Source organism: Gavia stellata, chromosome 1 (genome assembly GCF_030936135.1).
Source record: "Gavia stellata isolate bGavSte3 chromosome 1, bGavSte3.hap2, whole genome shotgun sequence".
NCBI classification, from domain to species: Eukaryota; Metazoa; Chordata; class Aves; order Gaviiformes; family Gaviidae; genus Gavia; species Gavia stellata.
The window spans coordinates 64,463,742-64,484,408 of NC_082594.1; the positions used below are offsets into that span (position 1 = coordinate 64,463,742).

General features: G+C 36.6%; 1 protein-coding gene across 1 annotated transcript in view; it reads left to right on the plus strand.

Annotated features, from left to right (window-relative positions):
- The window catches only part of MYO16 (myosin XVI), a 301,679-nt gene that overhangs the window by 158,165 nt on the left and 122,847 nt on the right, over positions 1 to 20,667 (plus strand). The window contains exons 16-19 of the mRNA XM_059817431.1: positions 14,451 to 14,562; positions 17,968 to 18,085; positions 18,846 to 18,917; positions 19,537 to 19,678. Of these exons, the coding sequence (XP_059673414.1) occupies positions 14,451 to 14,562; positions 17,968 to 18,085; positions 18,846 to 18,917; positions 19,537 to 19,678 (444 nt within the window). The remainder of the gene's footprint in view (positions 1 to 14,450; positions 14,563 to 17,967; positions 18,086 to 18,845; positions 18,918 to 19,536; positions 19,679 to 20,667) is intronic.

Consider the following 20,667-nt stretch of genomic DNA (forward strand, 5'->3'; position numbering starts at 1 on the left):
AAAACAATGTGTTTGGATACAAACCTATCCTGCCTACAGAACTAAACTGTACAAACTGCAAATCCCTATGTGTAAACACAGTGTGGATTTTAGCAATAAGACTCAACAGGGAGTTTCTTTGTCCTATTTGGATGCACAAACCATGAAAGTACTGAAGTAAATTTGCAAATTCTCTTGATTTAGGAAGGCCAGTTCCTTTTATACAGGGTAAAGTCAGTGTAACTTCAGCACCTAAGTAACCCCCTTAGATGCAGCCCTTCAATCGAGTTCTCAGTGTTCAACTTATAAAGTTTACTTCAGGTTTGCTGAGCATACAGCTTATGGGTCTTTAGTACTTTCTGCCTTATGAGAGGCAATGGAAGACACCATGGGAAATTTAATGTCAGAAATAGTTCATTTGTGAACTTTTATCTGGCATGATTTTACTGGGAGGGCTGAGAAGATGTGCACACACATGCATCCAACTTATTCCCATTTTTGGAGGTCCTGGAACACACTTGGGACAGAAATTGGTCCCGGGGCAGGGGGAGGCAAGGCAGGTCTTGCTGAGCATGGGAGAGCAGCTGTGAATTCTCTATAACTGAACCCTGTGTTCAGTGTTGTGTAACTTGCTGGCTGTGCAAAAAGCAGGACCCTCTGCTTACCTTAAGGGGGTGGCCACTAATGATTGTGGCTTGTTGATTGCTGAATAGATAACATACATAAATACCTATGTATCTACTCCATTTAAAGTAGAAAGAAGAATATTCTTGGTTTGTAGAACAAGTGGGTAAAGTTAGGTACTGCACTAACTCATATTCTTTTATTGTGTGAGACTTTCTTGCCCATGATAGGTAAATAATTGTTACTGATTAACTAATTATCTTAATCCTCCATAAAAATGTCTCATTCTTGTGTAAATAATGTATATTTCCCAGTATTTCAAACATCACTAAAGTGACTAGTGTCTTGGCGGGCCTTAACATCTTTTTGGCCAAGTTAAAGGGCTTTAAAGGAATCTTACTCTTCAGAATTACTTGTGTAGTATACATACCTGAATACACATGGCCTTGCCTGCATATACGGGAAGAAGAGGGCTTCTTGTAAAACAGCTGATCTGAAACTGATCCGTGAACAATCAGTGTTTGTATGAAATAATTTTGAAGTATATTATCAACATTTTAACTGGATACTGGTGAAAGTTATAAGCAGGTACCCAGAGCACTTTTTAAATTTTAGATCTGATACTGTGGCTCTTAACCCAGTAAGTTTTATTTAATGAATCAGCATTTAAAAAGTAGCAAACGCTGGTGGAGAAATGCCTTGAGGCTGATAAACTTAATGACATCTACCTGGCAGATAGTGCCAAACTAAGTCTGAACACAGGAATACAGAATTACTCTTGGTTGTAGGAGCAAAGTTCAAATACAATTTCTGAAGCATTTCAGGAGATGGATTGGACCAGTTTCCACTTGCATGCAGACGACAGATTTTCTTTACATGTTCAGCAATGCTCAATATTTGCTACTTTTTTATCATCATCATCATCATGCTCCTTATTTAATGTATATTCAACTTCAAAATTATGCTGCTAGAGTGATAGATCACAGAATTATGATCTCCTGAGTGATTCTGTCCTATAAAATACTGAATGATATGAGTCAGAGAAACAGCACTACAAGGTATACTGCCTTTATTATTTCTTTTAATGTCGCCAGAGGTGTGAAAAGTTCTATTTTTAGTCACACCTGTTATGTATTCAATTTTTTCTTTAATGGAATTATCCTAGATTTACATTTTAATGTAATTTTAGGAACAGAAGTCTTGAGTCTCTGATATAAACCTATTCTACAGGAATATCAATATAATTAAAAAAAAAAAATGTACCTGAGTTTGGCCTAAAGACATTTGGCATTTTGAGAATAAAGACCAAGCTGTATTTCTTTGCTTTCCATTTGAGTGTATCAACTGTCTGTAAAAACTCATGTACTTTGTAGTACAGGTACACTTAATGAATTATTTGAAATTTTGTCATATGAAAATATCAAGGCAAAAATATTTACTGAGCAACACACAGGCTAATAGAAGCTTTCTGTGCTGAAACCAGTTTACAAAAGACGTATCTTAACATGTGATTTTCTTAGTTTAGAAAAATAAAAATAAGACCTGTGTTCTGGATATCACCAAATCTGTCTGCAATGTTTAATTTATTAATATTGTGCTGATACCTTACCTCTTGGCATTAACAAAGTTATTCCTATTTTTTAAATGCTGGTTTTGGTGCTTTGTTGCACTAGTTATGAGCAGAAAGCTGTGCACTTAAATGGTTAGCAGTAATTCTAGCTCAGTGCTACTGCATAACATGGTTCAAAGGATGTAAAATTTGTTCAGACTGGAATAGGTTTAAAAGCTGAAAACAAAGGAAAAAAAGGCAGTAAAATATGCCCTTTTTCCCTCAGAGAAAAAAGACAGAAGCTATTCATTATCATGTTCTGTAAATGTCGTTTACTTCATTGATGTCAACTGTTTTGCTTTGTCTTTATCTCATTCCTGTTTACATATCAAACAGTGCTAAGTGCAAGGCAGCTTTTCCTCACTAAGCAGAATACATTGTCCTCTCATATTCACATGAGAGATCTAAAGAAATAAAAATGTTTGTTGTAATTTCTTATTCTGTGACTTTGCAAATATAGTAGAGATTAGTGGACTTTATTTTTGAAAGGTCATGTCTTGGTTTTATACACTCAATACCCTTCATGCCAGCAGTTTTTAAAACATTTTTAAAAACCTATGTAAATCTATGAAGTCATTCATTCTCAGTCTGGGAAAACAGTCCTTAAGTTCGATGTTTAGTTATACCTAAATTAAGTCTTGGAATTTAGCAAGTAGTCACAGGAATAGCTAACCTTTTAGAAAAATTTGGTATATTTCAGAGGAAGAATTCACATATATTTAATCTGAGGACAGTAAACTGACCTAGTTGTAAGAAAACTCGTTTATAAATGGTTGTATTTTGTCTGGAACTAACATATACCTGAGATACTATAATTTCCACCTTAGCTTAAAGTAAAAATTAACTGATCTGATAATGCTGAATTTTCAGTGACAACCATTGTGCTTAATCAGAGTTACTGCCCTGAGCTGGATGGAAAGGAGGGATAGGGACTGCAAAGGCAAAAGCCACATGCTTTTCACATGATTGTGCAGATACATGGTTCATTGAGCAGCACTAATAAGGGAAAGGAAGGGATTTAGCTTGTTAATCCATGCTTCTTAATACAATGTCACATTAAATGACACCCACAACGTGCATATTGATGGTGTTAGAGCTGGAACCTGATTATGAAATACTGCTTCATCCTCCTGTGATGCTGACTCTCTTGAGAATTTTCTAGCAACAAAGCATCAATTAATGAAGATTTTGTAATAAGAAAAGTCCAATTAAAACTGGCTTTGTTTTAGACTTTATATAAAGACAGGTAGAGGCAAAAGATAAGTCTGTGTGGCTTATTGTGGTGTGTAGCAGAGACACCTCAGATGGTGCTGTGCAAAAAGTACCATAGCTGTGTTGGGGCAGTGGTCCATTTGAGGTAGTTAGCCTCACTTACTGTGCTTTCTGTATTACACCTAGGTCATGTAGGTATAGCTCAGGAATCTTTGTGTGATACTGCATTGCACTGTGTAGAAGTAGATGTATGATAAGGTGATATACCTAGAAATTATGCAGGCAATACTTAGGGCAGCTTGAAGTCTGAGTCTCCAGTACTACTTATCTCCTGCTGTCTCACTTAAACATCTCATCTGCCTTTCTTTCTGTCCTAGTGAATCAAAGCTCAGCATAGGGTGTCAGTCTATAACTTCCAGTTGTGTTTCATATTAACATTTATTATGATACTAAGATTCAACTGAAATCAGTGGGATGAAGCATAGTTTTGAAGTTAGGTATGCACCAATGTTTTGCTGAACTGGGACAATACACAGTGGTGGAATAAATAATTATTCTACTTCACTGTACATGTAAACCTGGCAAGAAAAAAAATCTTTACTTCTTGTTGTTCCAGTGGCCTGAAAGCACTAAATATGATGTCATGACATGCATGGTCTGTGGTTTTTTTTTAGAACAGTTGATGCAACATTTTATAGAAGCTAGCAATGAGAGGATACTTGTGTGCCTTTTTTAATGACACATTTTATTTAAGGTCAAGCTATAATAAAAGCCTTTACAACAGCAGAAGTGTATGAATGCTTCCGATAGGCATATCTGAATACATTCAAAGTGACATGTTCTCCTCTAGGATATAAACACAGTATTTCCTATCAGTTGCCTATAAAGCTGACTCATCAACCAGCTCATGCAAAGCAAATGGCAAGTCAGTTCTATTTGCTGCCTGTCACCACAATTACAAAGAATTTGGACACCTCTCTGTGAGGGGAGAGGTATGCAGAAGATCATATCTAGGCTGAAGATGATGTTTGGAAACAGCATGATTTCATTTCTCTGTTCTGAATTTCTTTAACTGGACAGCACGTAATGGTTTTGGAGAATTACTGCATGATGGGTTTCCACATGATTACAGCATGATATTAAAAAAATGTGGATTTTTTGTTCTTTAAGTGAGAATAAAAAAGTTCCGGCTTGTATACATAAATATGAAGTATCAGGATCTCAGTTTTAATAGCTATGTTGAATTAGTGAATTAATATTAAGAGCTTTATTTGTACGTTACTTTTATAAAAGAAATAAGGGAGTTATAAACAAAATCCAGAATTTCTGATTCATAGCATGATCTGCACTGGCTTGAATTGCATAATTAAGTATTGATACAGAGTCCTGTATTTAGTTATTTGTTTATGTTAAATTTTTATTCTTCGCTGCTTTCATGTGAATTCTTTACCCACTAATTTTGAACTCCTTTTAGCGAAATAAATGTACTAGTTAATTGTGCTAGAATAGGAGTTGATACTGTTCTGTTTCTCTAGGGGTTAGCTAAGACAAATCCTACTAGTAGCAGAGAAATGACATGTGGGCAAGTGGATCAGAAGAAGAAAGCACACCATAAAAGTTGTTATTTCTCACAGGAACCAGTTACCCTGGTATCTCAGAAAAGAACAGATTATGACATTCAGCTCTTCTCATGCGTTTTTTGGCGGGTTTTTTCTTTCTTCTTTCACCAACTAAAGGAATATCAACAGAGAAAAATAATATTTTTCTTGGTCCTTGGTTTGAAAAGGGCCTCCAGAGATCTGGTCCAACTCTTTCCATCAAGACAGTATCTACTGTGCAAACAGACAGGTTCTTTGAATATCTATTGCAACAGCTACACAAAAGAGAAAACTTAACTGATTTGTAAGCTAATGTCAGGACTGTTTTAGCTGTGTTTGCATTCATGTTCCCAGGTCTTACCAGGAAGATGATTCTATAATTCCCGAATCTTTAAATGTGTGGGCTTCTGCCTCAGGATGACATCTGGAATAAGCAGAGTTTCTGTAGTGACTTTCAGCCCTTTTTCCCCACTTCATACAACATAAGAACTAAGATCTAAATAAAGTAAGATTGGACTCATTTAGTGCACACCTTTACCTGGAAGTCCAGTAGAATAAAAATCTTATTGTCCCTGAGTGGTTTTGTGCAAAAAAGGATTATTTTTCAGTCATTCTGCTAGACTTATGAATGAATAATTTCACGCGGAAGGTACAAACCATTTATTGTCTAGACACAAAATCAAGCTAAGTTGAATAAGCTTGGAGATGTTGATGGTGGTCACAGCACCTACCCTGACAATTATTTTGATACAGCTCACATGGGATATCTTCCTAAATTTCAGGAATTTGCCCTTGTGCCCCAGTTCTTTCTAAAACAACCGACAGAAATCTTCTGACCTACCAATAATACTATTTCTCCAGATGTTTTGAAGATATAAAAAAAATCCTAAAAGAGGTTTCCTTTGGTTTCTAGTTCATAGAAGGTGATCAAAGTGTCTGGAGATTTCCTGATGGTAAATTGTTCATATCATTTTTTCTTAAAATTTAATTTCTTTGAAATTTAAGTTTTCTAAAATTTTAATAAAGATTATTTAGAAGTTGTTGTCCAAATATTTATTTCCAAGATGAGAAGACATTTTCCTCCTCATAAAATACTAATGCTGTGCTATTTTAACTGCTATATAAACTAGTGAAAAGGGTTGCTGACCTAAGCAGAGGAGTTGCAGTGCGCAGATATTCTCTTCCTATTTTGACTCATCCTTTGGTAGGGCTCTGACGTTTAAGATTGTCCTGATTTTAGAACAGTGTCATCCCTTGAGATTTTAAACAACATAAATTTCTAAATAAAACTTACTTGTCCTCAGATACCTTATGGCTTTAAGAGCAATGTTAAATTTTTATGTTTCAGGGACTGTTCAAAGGTCAAGGTAATGTCCCCAACAATTCAAGACCTACCTTTTCTTGATCTCCCACTCTTCTGGGGCCAAAATTAATGTTTTTGTATGAAGTTCAAAAAAAACCCAACATATCTGAGAAATAAGTTTAATGTGTTTCATAGGATCATAGGATGATTAATTTTGGCAGGGACTTCAGGAGGTTGCTGGTGCACCGCCTGCTCCAAGCAGGACCAGCTGTGAGATCAGATAAGGTTGTTCAGAGCTTTGTCCAGTCAAGTCTTGAAAAACTCCAAGGATGTTTGTGTCTCTGGAGCCTTCCCTTCCCTGGGCTGAACAAGCCTTTCTCACTCAACAAGCCTCCCACATCATGTCTCCAGCCCTGACTGTTGAGGTGGCCCTCCACTGATCTCACCCCACTTCAGCAATGTCCTCTGTGTATTGTGTGTGTGTGTGTGCATGTACGAAGCTGGCTGCAATATGTAGTTGTGGTCTAACAGTGAGTGCTGGGCAGGGGGAAACAACCCCCATTCTCCTGGCAGTGCTCATGATGATGCAGCCTTGGATGCTGCTGGCTATTTCTGCCGCTCAGGCTCATTGCCGGCTCCTGCCCAGCTCCCTGCCCTCAGGGCCCCCAAGGCCTTTTCCCCAGCTCATTAGCCTGTATCATTGCAAGGGTTTATTCCTTCCCAGCTGCAGGACTTTGGACTGGTCTGTGCGGAATTTCATGAAGTTCCTGTTGGCCCATTCCTTTAGCCTGTAAAGGGCAGCCCTACCCTCCAGCATATTGGCTGTTCCCCCCAATTTGATGTCCCCTGCAAATTTTATAGGACTGCAGTATCAAAATCCAGAAGAAGTGAGTGCAGGAAATTATCTTCATATCTTAGTTCTAGTACAGTGGCCTTCACATTTTGCATCTCCTTGAAATTGGCTCATTTCTCAAAGATTTGTTTCGTGCTCTACCATGCTATTCTTCTGTGTCCCTTAGGTCAGCTGTGTAAAGTAGTGGTATTTCCATGTCCATGGTTTTGGGCCCAAAGGACTGTAGGACTTTTCCTCTTTGCAATATCTTTCTCAGTCTTCTGTAGGCTACATTTAATGAGCTCTTTTGCTCTAAGTCATTTGTCTGATAAATTTTTCTATTGCTTTCCTCTGGATTTTCTCTAACTGATCCTGATTTACCTGAAATGGGATGCCCAAAATCACACAGAATACTCCAGTTGAAGCTTTACCATGCTAAGTATTTCATGGCTCTTATATTTGCATATGTAAATAAGGGTGTTACATATGATGATTAATTTTTTGCGATATCAAGGCATACTTGACTCTCATTTAGGTTATGATAAATGCTTTTCTGATGATCCACTGCCTAATCATTACCTGTCCTGAATCTGTACATTCAGTTATCCCTTTATCTTATTTTATAATTGTTCTTAGTTGAATTGTATCTTTATAGTACTCATTCATGTTTGGCTTAATTCCTTGACAAAATGTGCTTTCATCTGGTCTCTGACACTTTCTCTGACCGATAAACTAGCATAAAATCCTTATTCAGACCCTTGCTTCTGTGTTTTTCTTTTTGTATTAAAAATATGTCCTGTTTCTAATCTGAGCGCAGGCCAGAAGCTTTAGAATACTCTGAGACTTCAAATGGGTAAATTGTTCTGAGTATAAGCAATTGGAAAATCAAGCTTTTTGTCTATAACCAGAGCTTTTTTACTGAAGAGCTTGACTGTGTTTGGTGAAATCCTTATTACCACAAGCAACATGTATTGCACTGAGTTATCAGCTATAATAAAGTTCAAGACTAACAACTAATTTTGTATTATGTTTCCCTTATATCAAGCCTGCTATAGCCCAGAAAGCTTTACAGCAAAATGCATATGTGTCAGCACTCATCCTCTATCAGGAAAGGAGTCAAGTAGCAAGCAGCTAGATGCTAACTTAAAAAAAAAAAAATCCCTTTTCTTTCATCATAGGGTTTTATCCTAAATTTTTATAGTGACTTAGAACCACTTAATGATATAATCCCGCCGAGAAGTCTCTTAATTATTCATGACAGAATGTATTTACTTCAGGAAAGCCGTCTGAAAAGAAGTGTCCATCTGGCAAAACCATGCTTCCTCTTCCTCTCTAATTGGAACCCAACTTTAACTGTCCTGACAAAACGGAATTTCTGACGAAATGGACGCAACCTACTAATTTCTTTCAAACAGCTTCACTGTCAGATATGAGTTGAACCACTGTAATGAACCAGATATTTCTGTATGATAAACAGCAATAATGTATATAGGTATGTGGCATAAAGTGGCTGTTCTTATGGAATACTTGAACATTTCAAGTGTCAGATTTTACAAATGCGAAGTGGTTAGGTGTTGGGATAGTGTTTTGATAATGCCTTATTTACTCTTGCTAGTGAAATGTCAAGGTTTATAACAATCCTTAGGAAGGCTTGCTACTGCAGTGTCCCTGTAATAAGCCTTGGGATCTCTGTGGTCAGCACTGGGTACCAAGGTCGTCTTTTCACACTTAACAACTACGAACAATACAGCTTGAAGTACTTTATGACTGTAGTTGTCTAAAGAGTTGATTAGTGCAAAATGTAATTTATTTGTTGACCTTTATTTGCTAGAGAGCAGAAAAGTGCCCTATGTGACATATATCAACAGTTCAGATCTCCCTTGAAACGCTGATAACCGCAGTCTGTAGACTTCGGTGACTATAGCCAGGAAGTTTACAGACGTATTGAATTCTGATCAAAGTGTGAGCCAGATTTCAAGATTGGGGAGTAAATCCAGGGCCAAAAGGTGATTGTTTTCTGGCTTTGCTTTGACTATGCTTCAAAACACCAAGAAAAACTTACGTTTGAAAGCCTGTGGTGTTCTTGAGCTTCCTGCCAAAAGAAGGTGAAACTTCCTGAGCGGACTGTGCTAAGCTTTTCTGCCTCAGCATGAGCTAACTGGGAAGTTGCAGCACTTACCTCGGACATGAAGGTTCAATATCCCCTCATGCTCTAGATGCTTTGAACTCACTTTGAAATGGACAGCTGACACCCTAAGTGGGGAAGCTCAAGACCTTTTCTGTGGGTCATGCTGACTATGAGACAATAACCAGAAAAGGGTTACCCTCTTCCCAAATAAATCCCCTCATTATCAAATTTGGAACTTTTTATTTTTTTTTTTTTATCTCTTCACAGACTTTTTAAAAATGAAAGAGTTCTAATAGGAAAGACAGAATAAAAAGTCACTTTCACCTTCTGTAATAATTTTGTGAGTCCTACTTTTTATTTCCTTTGCTTTTCTTGTAAGGAAATGAAACGACATGTTTTGTTTATGTTGAATAAGGCAGATTACTTCATTTGATACTAAATGTTATTGGGTTGCAGTTCAAAAGAAAATAAATTAACTTAAATTCAATCCAAATCAAATATTGCTTTGCTGAGTTTTTGGCAGAGCAGCAAACTGATAGTCAAAACTTCTTTTTAGTCTCAACTCCTTGTTATTTGCTCAATCATCTAAGCAGACAATATTGCTTTAAAGAAAGTTTTTAACGGGTTATGTAAGAAATTTAGAAATATACATATGTCACAAAACCTCAGTATTGATAAGCTGCTATTTGTTCCTATGTATTTCTTCTTATTTCAGATGTATGTATGAAATTATGAACTTTACGCAGGTGTAAGTTGAATAATACCAATTATATTTATATGTAACAATTATAATGAGAATGATAAGGTAAACAGTTAAGGTAATGTTGACTTACATGGGCAGTTATTACATAAATAATTTAATGTCATAGTAAGTATTTATTTATATTCCTGGGCACACCAATCACATCCCTACCTGAAAATTTGATCTATGATGTCATTCGAATGATGGTTGAAAAATACTATGATAAGCAATATACTGAAAAATTACCACCATTGATTTTTTTCTTCTAAATAGTCATGTCTTTTCCTTTGAGAGACTAGAATAGATGAGAATGCTACAATGCTGCAAATCAGTACTGTTAGAAGAAAAAGCAGAAAGAAAAAAACTATGTAGATAGTCTCTTACATTTCTCAAGAAATTGTCTGCCTAATGCAGCATTGTGTTTTACTCAAAGTGACTGTACTCTACTACAATTACTGATTAGTTTATCTTCTTAAAAGAACCTCATTTTGTGGATCAGTAAGTTTCTTCTTTTTTGAAATAAACAGTCACTGATCACATGTCCTTAAAACTTTTTTGTATGCTGATAAGCTGTCTGTCGAGAGTACCAGTCCGATGCAAATGTCGACATGGTAGCATTTAAACAAATGGTTAGACAGTCAGTAGAAAGGAGTTAATTATTAGAACTGCATACACTGTTTGGTTCGTCACTTTTACTAGAGATATAAATATCATTTGTCTGAGCAGCCACCTTCAACTAAAAGGCTCAACTTCAGCCAAAATCTGAGAATCTTTTTCTAAAGCTACAGTAAGCTAATGTGAATGTGTGTTTGCAGAATGAATTCGCATGCAGAGATAGGCAGGTAAGGCTAACAAAACTGTAATAAGTCAGTCCACAATTGGTGCGCAGCCTGCATGCATCGGCTATTATGGAACATGACCTCTGGCTTGTATAGCAATAGTACCTCTTTTACTAAATTTTTCAGCAACAAAGAATTCAGGAGTCACCAGGTCTGTTTTGCATTTGAATACAGACTACCCTGTTGTAAACTTACAGGAATATTACACACACTCTAGTAATAGCATAGGTTTTCATAAATATATAACACTATATATTGTTTGCAATAACAAAAATCTAAGTAAAAATAATAACTAAAAGCTCCATGGTAGGTTCACAATGGAAATTTTAAGCAGTTTAATCCCTCTTCATCACTAGCAATGCAATTCTATCCAGGCCACTTGAATGTTGAAAGACAAAAATGTACTATAGATATGAGGAAAGTTACACATACTGAAAAAACATTTACATTTTATGCAATGATGATGTATCTGCAATGAAAGAACATTTCATTGTTATTAGGACTTTTGCGCTGTGGCACATCTTTTTCTCCTTTACTTATTTTTGTAGGACAGGCGACAATTTAAAATTGGTTCTGGTCCCTGGTTCTTAAGCATAAATAAGTGATACTAGTAATATTAATACCAAGGGTGTCTCAAGCCCTTTTCATCCTCAGGGCCTTTAAGGTGGAAGGAAGGAGATGCCAGGGAACTGTTTTACAAGGAAAAAAAATCGTTTCTATTTCTATCTAAATGTCACTGTGTTTCTGAGGTAGAATGAACTTAACGATAATTAGAAAAATGTGATTCCTTGTACAGCTAGTATATATTATACTCCTACTCTGCTACACTGTATATTTGCTGAATTTTGGGGGAGCTGTATGATATCCGTCAACAGTTCCAAGTAGTCTATACAATTAATCCATCCTTAATATGCGTATACTTTGTATTATAAACATATAACAGTCGAATGTGCATATCTTCAAAGCAATTTTCATATTTCATTAGTCCTTAAATAGTTTGGAAAATGAGTGGGCCTCGTGACATGTTATAAAAGAATTTAATTGCTTTTAGACTGGGAAAACTGATTGTAAATTCAAGTGCTCCTTAGAAAATGTCCAACTGCAGCCCTTTCCAAGGGCACCAGCACATCTGCTGATTAAATCTTCAGGAGATTTATACTGGGAAAGTCAGATTCTCTTCCAACAGGCATGTCCCAGCAGATGCTGCGGTTTATGGATAGGTTGTTGGAGCCATAGGCATCTGGTTTGGCGGGTACCCAGTTTGCCCCCTGCTGCATCAGCAAGAAGTGCTTGCGCTGAAGGCAAGAACTGCTGCGTGTTGGTTCATATCACAGCTCAGCTCTTTTCTCCAAGGGAATGAGCATTCTGGGTCACTTTGCTATGCCACTATCTGTGTTGGTAGTGTTCACACACCCTTTTGCTACGACGATACCAACTAGCACTTCAACTATGCTAAAAAGAGCTAATTAAATGAGGTTGCTTAAATAAGAGCAGTATACAATCTTCTCTTCACAGGACAGGAAAGAATATTTCCTGCTCAATACACAGAGAGAGACAAAGAGTTATTCAGGAAGAACACCACTGAGGAGGCTTTTTTGCAGAAATGGCCGTAAACTTCCAACTCCTCCAGCCATTCAACAAGAGGATATTTTGACAGCAGAGTAGATGCTGCTGTAAATCTCTTAATTATGGATCAAAAATGCCACCGACACATGATGCACAACACTGAACTGGTATAAGCTCACACAACAGTCCGGAACAATGGAAAATTTTCTGCTGGATTAACCTTTATACCAGTAGGTTCTATGCCAGATTCCGTATCAGATGTATTCTAGCCTCCTATTGAAACATACAGGCAATGTAAAAAAACCCAGAAAAAACACATAAATTTGGCATATACTTTGTATTATCTGATCTAGCTAATTTGACAGCTGTGCTATCATTTGTATCTACCTGATTTGGACAAAATTAATGTTTTTAGTAACCTCAAGGAAACAGTGCAGAGCTCTGGCGGTCACGCTCACAGGCCCATGTTCTCAAAGGCTGTGTTAATTCACCAGCTTTAGCCACTGTGATTTGAGGCTTGTTTGTACTTGAGATATCTGCTGACTGAGTTCTCCTGTGGGTGCAAAAAGTGCTTATGCACCCGGGCACATGTTTTTTTCCCCATCGTTCTTCCTCTGCCCACCTGCGGCGGTTAACTTACACCATTATCACTCCAAGGGAAATCTACACTCGTAAATCTGGTATCAATCCACTAAAAATGTACTCTGCATTTCATCACGTATACCTCATAAACCTCATTAGCAATTAGAAAAGTGTAAATACTAAATCATTCTTCCACGTGTTTCTAAAAGCTACGCACATTCACATAAAAGGCCACCTTTACAAGAGCTACCACCCTTATTAGAGCATTGCCAGACTTTCTGTGGTAATAGCAGTTTTATTTTGAAACCATGTCTCCTCTATAGTGCAATTAGAATAGGAGTATGAACAAGAATTGTCAGAAATTAAACCAGTATTGTTTCCCATCTTTATGTGACAGAGGTGAGGGGATGAGGGGTGGAGTGTGTGTAAACTGTCCACCTTTGTTGGTGGTGTGACGATGTTATTTTGATTTAGATGGGGGGAATTTTTGTTGATATAAGTGACGTTTGTGAAGATTGTAGATTGTGTGATGAATGTGTATTTTCATTAAAATAATGATAATTTAATGATAATGATAAAAGAAAACATCTTTTTACATTCTCAGCCTGATGTAATTAAAAATCAGATCCCATAAGACATTCAGACACCTCATTCTTAGTGGTTTCAGCTGTATGAAGATACCTGAATACTTTTCAAAATCTGGCCCATAGACATGTATCAAGAGGGTCAAAATACATTGTTGTAAAGGTTAGATTGCTGTTCTTTTCAATAGTCTGTTATACTATACTTTCTGATTATTCTGTTTTGTGTTACTACTCTTTATGTTGGTTCTTTTTTTTCTTTCCTGAGTTAGTTGCTGCACTAGGTGTCTCTTTCTTCTGATCATTATATTTGGGAAGGTTTGTAAAATTTCTTTTTGCTTCACAGTGTGCGAAGCAGTACAGCTTAAGGGCTGTACACTTACTACTCTATGTACTTGGTTACTACTTTGTTCTGAGAGATGCTGAGTATACCTGTCACCCATGCAGCTGCTGAGGGAGCGAATGATCATCATGGGATCAGGCAGATAAAAGCTGATCTATTCTCTAGCCAGCAGGAGAGGAATTTAAAGCACTCAGAGTTATCAGAGGATCTCCTCAAATCTTCCTTCTGAAGGGGAATCTCTGGTAGTGCAAGAATGGCAAAACTCTCAGTGGTATAAATTAAATCTGAAGTTTTAGCTTACACATAGGGCTGAAGTTGGCAGGGGGGAGACTTAAGCAAAAGCTTAAGGAAAGAAATACGGAGCATTCTGTTACTGGTACTGTTCCATCCAAAGGCTGAGAAAAATCTGTAATAAACCTCTGGTTAGAAGGGCAAAGCTGGCTTTTAAATTTAAAAGTTCGATTGTGCACCAGCCTTGTACATACTATATATGCTGTTTTTCCTCTCTGCAGGTATCTAAGTCAGACCGTACTGGAAGAGACGATGTTAACAGCCAACCCTCAAAACAGGGAGAAATTAGCAGTACTAAAACAAGCTCTAGGTGCTATGGGATTCAATAGTCTGGTGAGTTACACAAGCTTATGTTATTTGTGGCTAAAATCACCATATCATTTAGTTAAAAGCAGCCCGTAAGGAACTCTCACTGATAATCTTTTGTGTGGAAAAGAAGTGCCTTTCTGTCTTTCTTTTTTTCTGTTGGTTAAGACCTTGAAACAATATACAGTACTAGTTCACTCCAGGGAAATTACTGTAATCACTTTTAATTAGACACAGCACCAACAATGTAAATCTTTTCCATTCTTAAATATTCACAAAACAGCTTCAAGGTATAATACTCTGAACAATTAAATTACATAGATAAAAAGAAACAATCGAATCCCATATGACAGAAACCTCATAAAACCCAGAGGAATTTTTTCCTCTTCCTGATTATCTCCCTGTCCCCTTTAATTTTGTGAAACACACTTTCCCAATGCCTTTGCTAGCAGCACCTGAAAAAAAGTAAATACATGTTTAGTTAAACAAAATTAGAGCTGGGTGACTTGAAAGAGCTGACTTAACCCCCAAAAAGCAACAAGAAGATAGATCTGGTGTTTGTCTTTAATCCTATAAAGCTAATGAAGAAGATAATTTGGAAAATTAATTAAGAAGTGGTTCTGGAGGACAGAGGTTTGAGGGGAATCAGGAGAAATGGAGGGCTGAGTATAAGAACTCATGTAAGCTGTGCAATTCCCTTCAGGATACTGGAATATTTAACAAACTCCGTATTTCTTACATAGGTACCTAGCACGCTGTAGCTGGGACACTTCCGCAAAACAAATGCATAGCAACAGTAGTTCTAGAAGGAGGTAAAAACTTCTTTACCCCTACACGATATTTAGTGTCATAAGAAAAAAGCAGAGGAAAAGTTAATGTGACAGTATGCTAGATTATCATAAAAGATGACAGATGGGCAACAGTTGTAATAAAAAGGGAACAAGGGCTATCAGCAAAAAAATCGTGTCTGCTGAAGCTGTTATTTAGGTGTGAGGTAGACTTCTGTGGTGATGGTACATTATGTAGCTGTTTGGCATTCCCTAGCTAAGGCAGTAACAAATGTTCTTTGGTAAGCTATGCCACCTTTTAATATAAAGAGTGAGGTTTTTTCATGAATATTCACGTGGCCATGTACAAAATTGAACACATATGGCTATATTTGACAGAATTATTCCTTACTCTTAATGACTCAAGCTCTGCACCTGTAGACTTCAGTAGCAAAAGTTCCAGGCAGTTCTGTGTTTAGCCCAGTGTTCACAGATGGGTGGATCTCTCTACTTTATTAACCTTTTTGTTCTGTTGAGGAAGGGGTTCAGCCCATAAATAATTGAATGAATAATGAATCGCATTTTAGAAGCCTGCAGAAACTGTCTGAGAACACTTTACATAGAAAAATACAGTATTGTTTTGGATCCAGTACTTCAACTTCACTTTGTTCAGAGTTCTTGAAAGGAAGTAAGTTGCCTCCCCTAAAAGCGTAAACCATCTTCAAGGCTCCTCTGTATCTAAGCAGTGTTAGAATAATCATTTAGGAGGCTAGAAATCTGTGGAGCTCCAGGGTACTGCAGGCTGATCTCCTGTGCTGGAGGTTAGAGGGGAATATGTAGATAAAACACATCTCCTAAAATTTCTACCTATTACTTCTGTGGTACATGGAAAGGTCTGTGTGTATTATTCCTTGACCATCTAGCCACCTTTAATGATAAAGTAGATTATTTTTTTGAAGACGACCTACATAAACATTCCTTAGCAGTCTTTAATGGTATCTTGCAAAGTGTGTTAATGTTTATTAAAAAATTGTTTTAAAGTTGAGGGAACATGCATCTTAGAGCAAGTGAGAAAGTGTTTGATAATCTGGAACGTGAATTAAACCTGAGGCCCTACCAAAATCACCAGAATAAGCAGCTATCTCAGCCTGCTGCAATTCAGTGCCGTACAGTCATCCCCAAACCAGTTCTGAACAAACTAACAAACAAGCAAGAAGCATGCTGTACTAGAGTGCCATTCCATCTGGCCTAAGAGGCCTTCCCAAGAAGCAGGGTAAAGCACCCTATCTTGAATGCCATATTAGCATGACAGTTCTTCTACTGTAAGAGCCATTTTATTCAGACTTCACCTGTATGTATTGCTTTTTGTTAATCTTCAGCTTTGGTACTGTGTAATAGCAAAATATACTGTTGCCCTATTTACATCTATGTCATACAGCAAGAGAATGAAGTTCTTGTCTTAAAATGTGGTTTAGAGAATCAAACTTGCTTAAACAGCATCGGAATTGCCATAGTCTGTACCCCAGAAAGACTGTAAGCTTTTTTTAAAGTCCTCTGATGTTGAGCATATTTATTAGAGAAAGGAACAAGAAGTATAAGAAAAGCTTTTGAAAACTGATGAAAAGTCATCCAAGCTTGGTTTCAGTGTGTTCTGAATTCATTGAGAATAAAGGGGATGTATTGCCTAAGTATTTCATTTGTAGTGCATTTTTAAATCTTACGCTGCAAATTTTACTGAGTGAGAATTCTCACTGTCACTTCTAGTGTTTCAGTAGAATCAGGTTCCAAATATTATTTTTCAAAAATATTTCAAGAATTATCAGTTAACTTTGCTGTGCATAATGCCATGTAATGCTATAGTGGATATCAGGTTTCCTGTTTTATAATTTTAAAGGAGCACCATTATTATATAAATGACCTTAGAAAAAAAATCCAAAACCACACAATGTTTTCCATGTCTTAGCATTTTTGGTTCATATTTTATGGATCATTTTTTTGCTTGAATTTAAAAATATTAAAAAAAAACCCAAATAAGAAAATTAGTTCTCTTCTTGCTGTGGTAAAAACAAGGCCAGGAAAAATCTAGCCCTAAAGATAACTGCTTCACAGCCTTAGCGGCATCAGAATAGAGCATGCAATCATGGGGGAAAGTGTGTGGATAAGGAAGGTTGCTTTTGTTTCTTTTAGACCTTAACTACAGTTTTTACTACCAGGAACCTGTTACAATTTAGAGCTAGACACTTTGTTTGTGAATGCAGTTGGCTGCGAAAAAAACAAACCTTGCTATTCCCAGATACAGAATTTGTCTTGATGGAAATTCTCTATGGAGAAGATATGTTTATTTCTTGCAGAAATAATGCATCCATTAAAGATATTTCAGTATTTTTTTATTACATTCTGAAAAACTTTTAACTCAGTAGTTAATATGATTTACACTAAAACAAAAGGAAAACAAAAAATAATCTTGTTGTTTTATGTCCTGGATAGGTTCCAGTTTGATTTCTAAACCCAAATTTCATGATAATAGTTCACACGAGTACTTCTTAACTTAGCAAATGCCAATGATACAAACTAATAGAATTTGTATTTTTATAAAGCGTTGCCTTTCACTGGTGTGCCCAACAGATCTCTTCTTTATCTTTAATTCTGCATAAAATATGTGCAGGAGGTGGAGAACCTGTTTGTAATTCTCTCAGCAATTCTTCATCTTGGAGACATTCGCTTTACAGCTCTGACAGACACTGAGACAGCATTCGTGTCAGACCTGCAGCTACTGGAACAAGGTCAGTAGGACGTGACCTTGGATCATCGTGATCAGGGCACTTGCGCTGATCCACCGACAGATGGAAACACAGTTCCAGGGAGACAAAAAAAATGACTTCTGAAAATTCATAAGTTACTGTGGGAAGACAATATCCAATTGACTTGGAAGTTTTATAAACTACAGAGTTTTATGGGATGAAATAAATACTAGTATTGCAAATTGTCTAATTCAATATCGTATTTAATGCTACCATTTGCCAAAAGAAATTATACAGTGCACTTTGGGCAGTCGTCTTATAAATGCTCTTGTGCTGCTTGTCAACAGCTGAACAATTTGCATTGAATTGAATTCCTTACATTCAAAATGTATGTCTTAAAAGGGTCTCTTGTTTTCATGCTTTGAAGTTTGCCCTCTTGGTCACTAACAAATCTCCTCAAAGTGGCTTATGGATACAGAATGTCGATAAGTAGCATAACTTAGCTCTAATACTAGAGAAAGTCTGCCAAGCCCTGGGGAAAGTCCTGAGTAACCTTTAAAGAGGAAAGAAAGCTGCAATGTAATATACAGATATGTTCAAACTTCACAAAGTGCTGATTATAGTAATCTGATTTTGTGTGTTCATTAATTTTGATTACTCCTGTGACAGCACTCTCTTCTTTAATGTGTGGGTTCTTTTTCACTAGTAAAAAATAGCACCTACATAAAAAAATCTGTTATAAAAAATAAAGCATGCAGTAGAGCACAAATCAGGCTTTCTTTAAATTCTCTTTTCGTTTCAGTGGCAGGGATGCTGCAGGTTTCACCAGATGAGCTTGCTTCAGCCTTAACAACGGATGTTCAGTATTTTAAAGGTAATCTTTTCCAAGCTTACATTCTCATAGATCAGACCTGGTGGCATTTTGATCCTTCTTATTTGAGAATTTTAAAAGCAGATAATTTTTGTTTCTTATTTCTTGTATGGTTTTGTAAATTTTCTCTCTGAGGAATATGTAGGATTATCTGCCATGCAATAAGTCAGAGTGGGCCACTGAATTAGAAATGTCTTTGTAATATGAAGCAAAGTAGTTTTACAGTCTAATGCTGATGGACGCCAAACTTGATTAATCTTACAAAAGTGTGTGAACATAACAGATTAGATATTAATACTAAGAACTAAAGTCCACAGGATTGTCCTGAAAAAAAAAAAAAAAAGAGTTTTGAAAAAGTACTTTTCAGTAAAATGTTAGTTCTGTGTGGTACACATACCCTTTTCTGTTGAGAAAAGTACAAAGGTAGATGTTTCCAAACTGATCATCTTGCAAGTGTTGACAGTCTTCTCACCTTTCACTGAAGGCTTCAGAAAAAAACTAACACCATGTATATGTTTGGCAAAGGAGAAGTAAAAAGGGTGAAAGGTCTTACTGTAACTAAAATTACTTCAGGTGAGCTTTACAGCATGCTTTCATCTCCATTTTCTGCTTTCTCTCTTAGGAGACATGATTGTACGGAGGCACACTATAGAGATTGCAGAATTTTACCGGGATCTCTTGGCAAAATCTCTATATGGTCGTTTATTTAGCTTTTTAGTCAACACAATCAACTGCTACCTTCAAAATCAAGATGAGACTGGCAGGTAGGAGTGCTGTTACAAACTATTAGGTGTGTCATTATCTGCTCAAATCCAGATCCATAAAAGAAACATAATTCCATCATTTAAAGTATTTTATGGTAGCATGACAGTGATGCTTGGGTCTTTAAATGACTGGCCATTCCTTCAAATTGTTTCCTTGGTAACATTTTTGTTTATTTATTTGCTTGTGTAGGGGACATGGTACTTTATGCAGCAAACTAGCTTGGTTGTTAGAATTAGTAGTCTTTTAAGAGTTGACAGTACAGAATGAGCGATGTCTTTTAACAAGCAAAAAGCTGCTTGGTGGTTTTTTAGTGCAGAATATTCTTGTTCTTTCTCCCCAAAACTATGACCTTAGGACAGGGTATTAAAAAAAGAATTTTTTCAAAGGCCTTCAAATGAATGTTTAAACTTCACTGAATTAAATGTTCTAAGAATATTCTGGATGTCTCTAGGTTATCATCTGCTAAATTTAATGCTGTTGCTATCTAGTGTGACTTCTTAGAAAAAATGAATGCTAATTAATGTGTGTCAGTGGAGCAGCCAAGAAACAAAAAATACCAAGCAAACAAAATAAAAGAAGTCTCAGTAGAATCGAAGTAACAAACTAAGACAGTAGACCTAATTAGATGATCGTATGCACATGACTTAACTAAGGTTCAACATCTCACATGCTCAGATGAGCTTTCTTACGAACACTAAGTACAAGATGTCTTGGCATTATTGGTAAATGGAAATCCATAAAAGACAGATGTGGAACTTCCAAAAAAGAATAAGTATTTTTTCCTTATATCATATCTGTGTTGGCTTCATAGGACAAATATTTATCAAGTGACCTTTTCTACAGTTGTTATGAGTTTGAAGACTTCACAATCTTTTCTTTATTCCTATCCTATTTGTAGACGAGTTAGTAATAAATCACATTTCTCTTCTATAGGCTTAGCTAACAGAAAAAGCTACCATGCCTGAGTAACTCAGACCTTTCTGCTCAT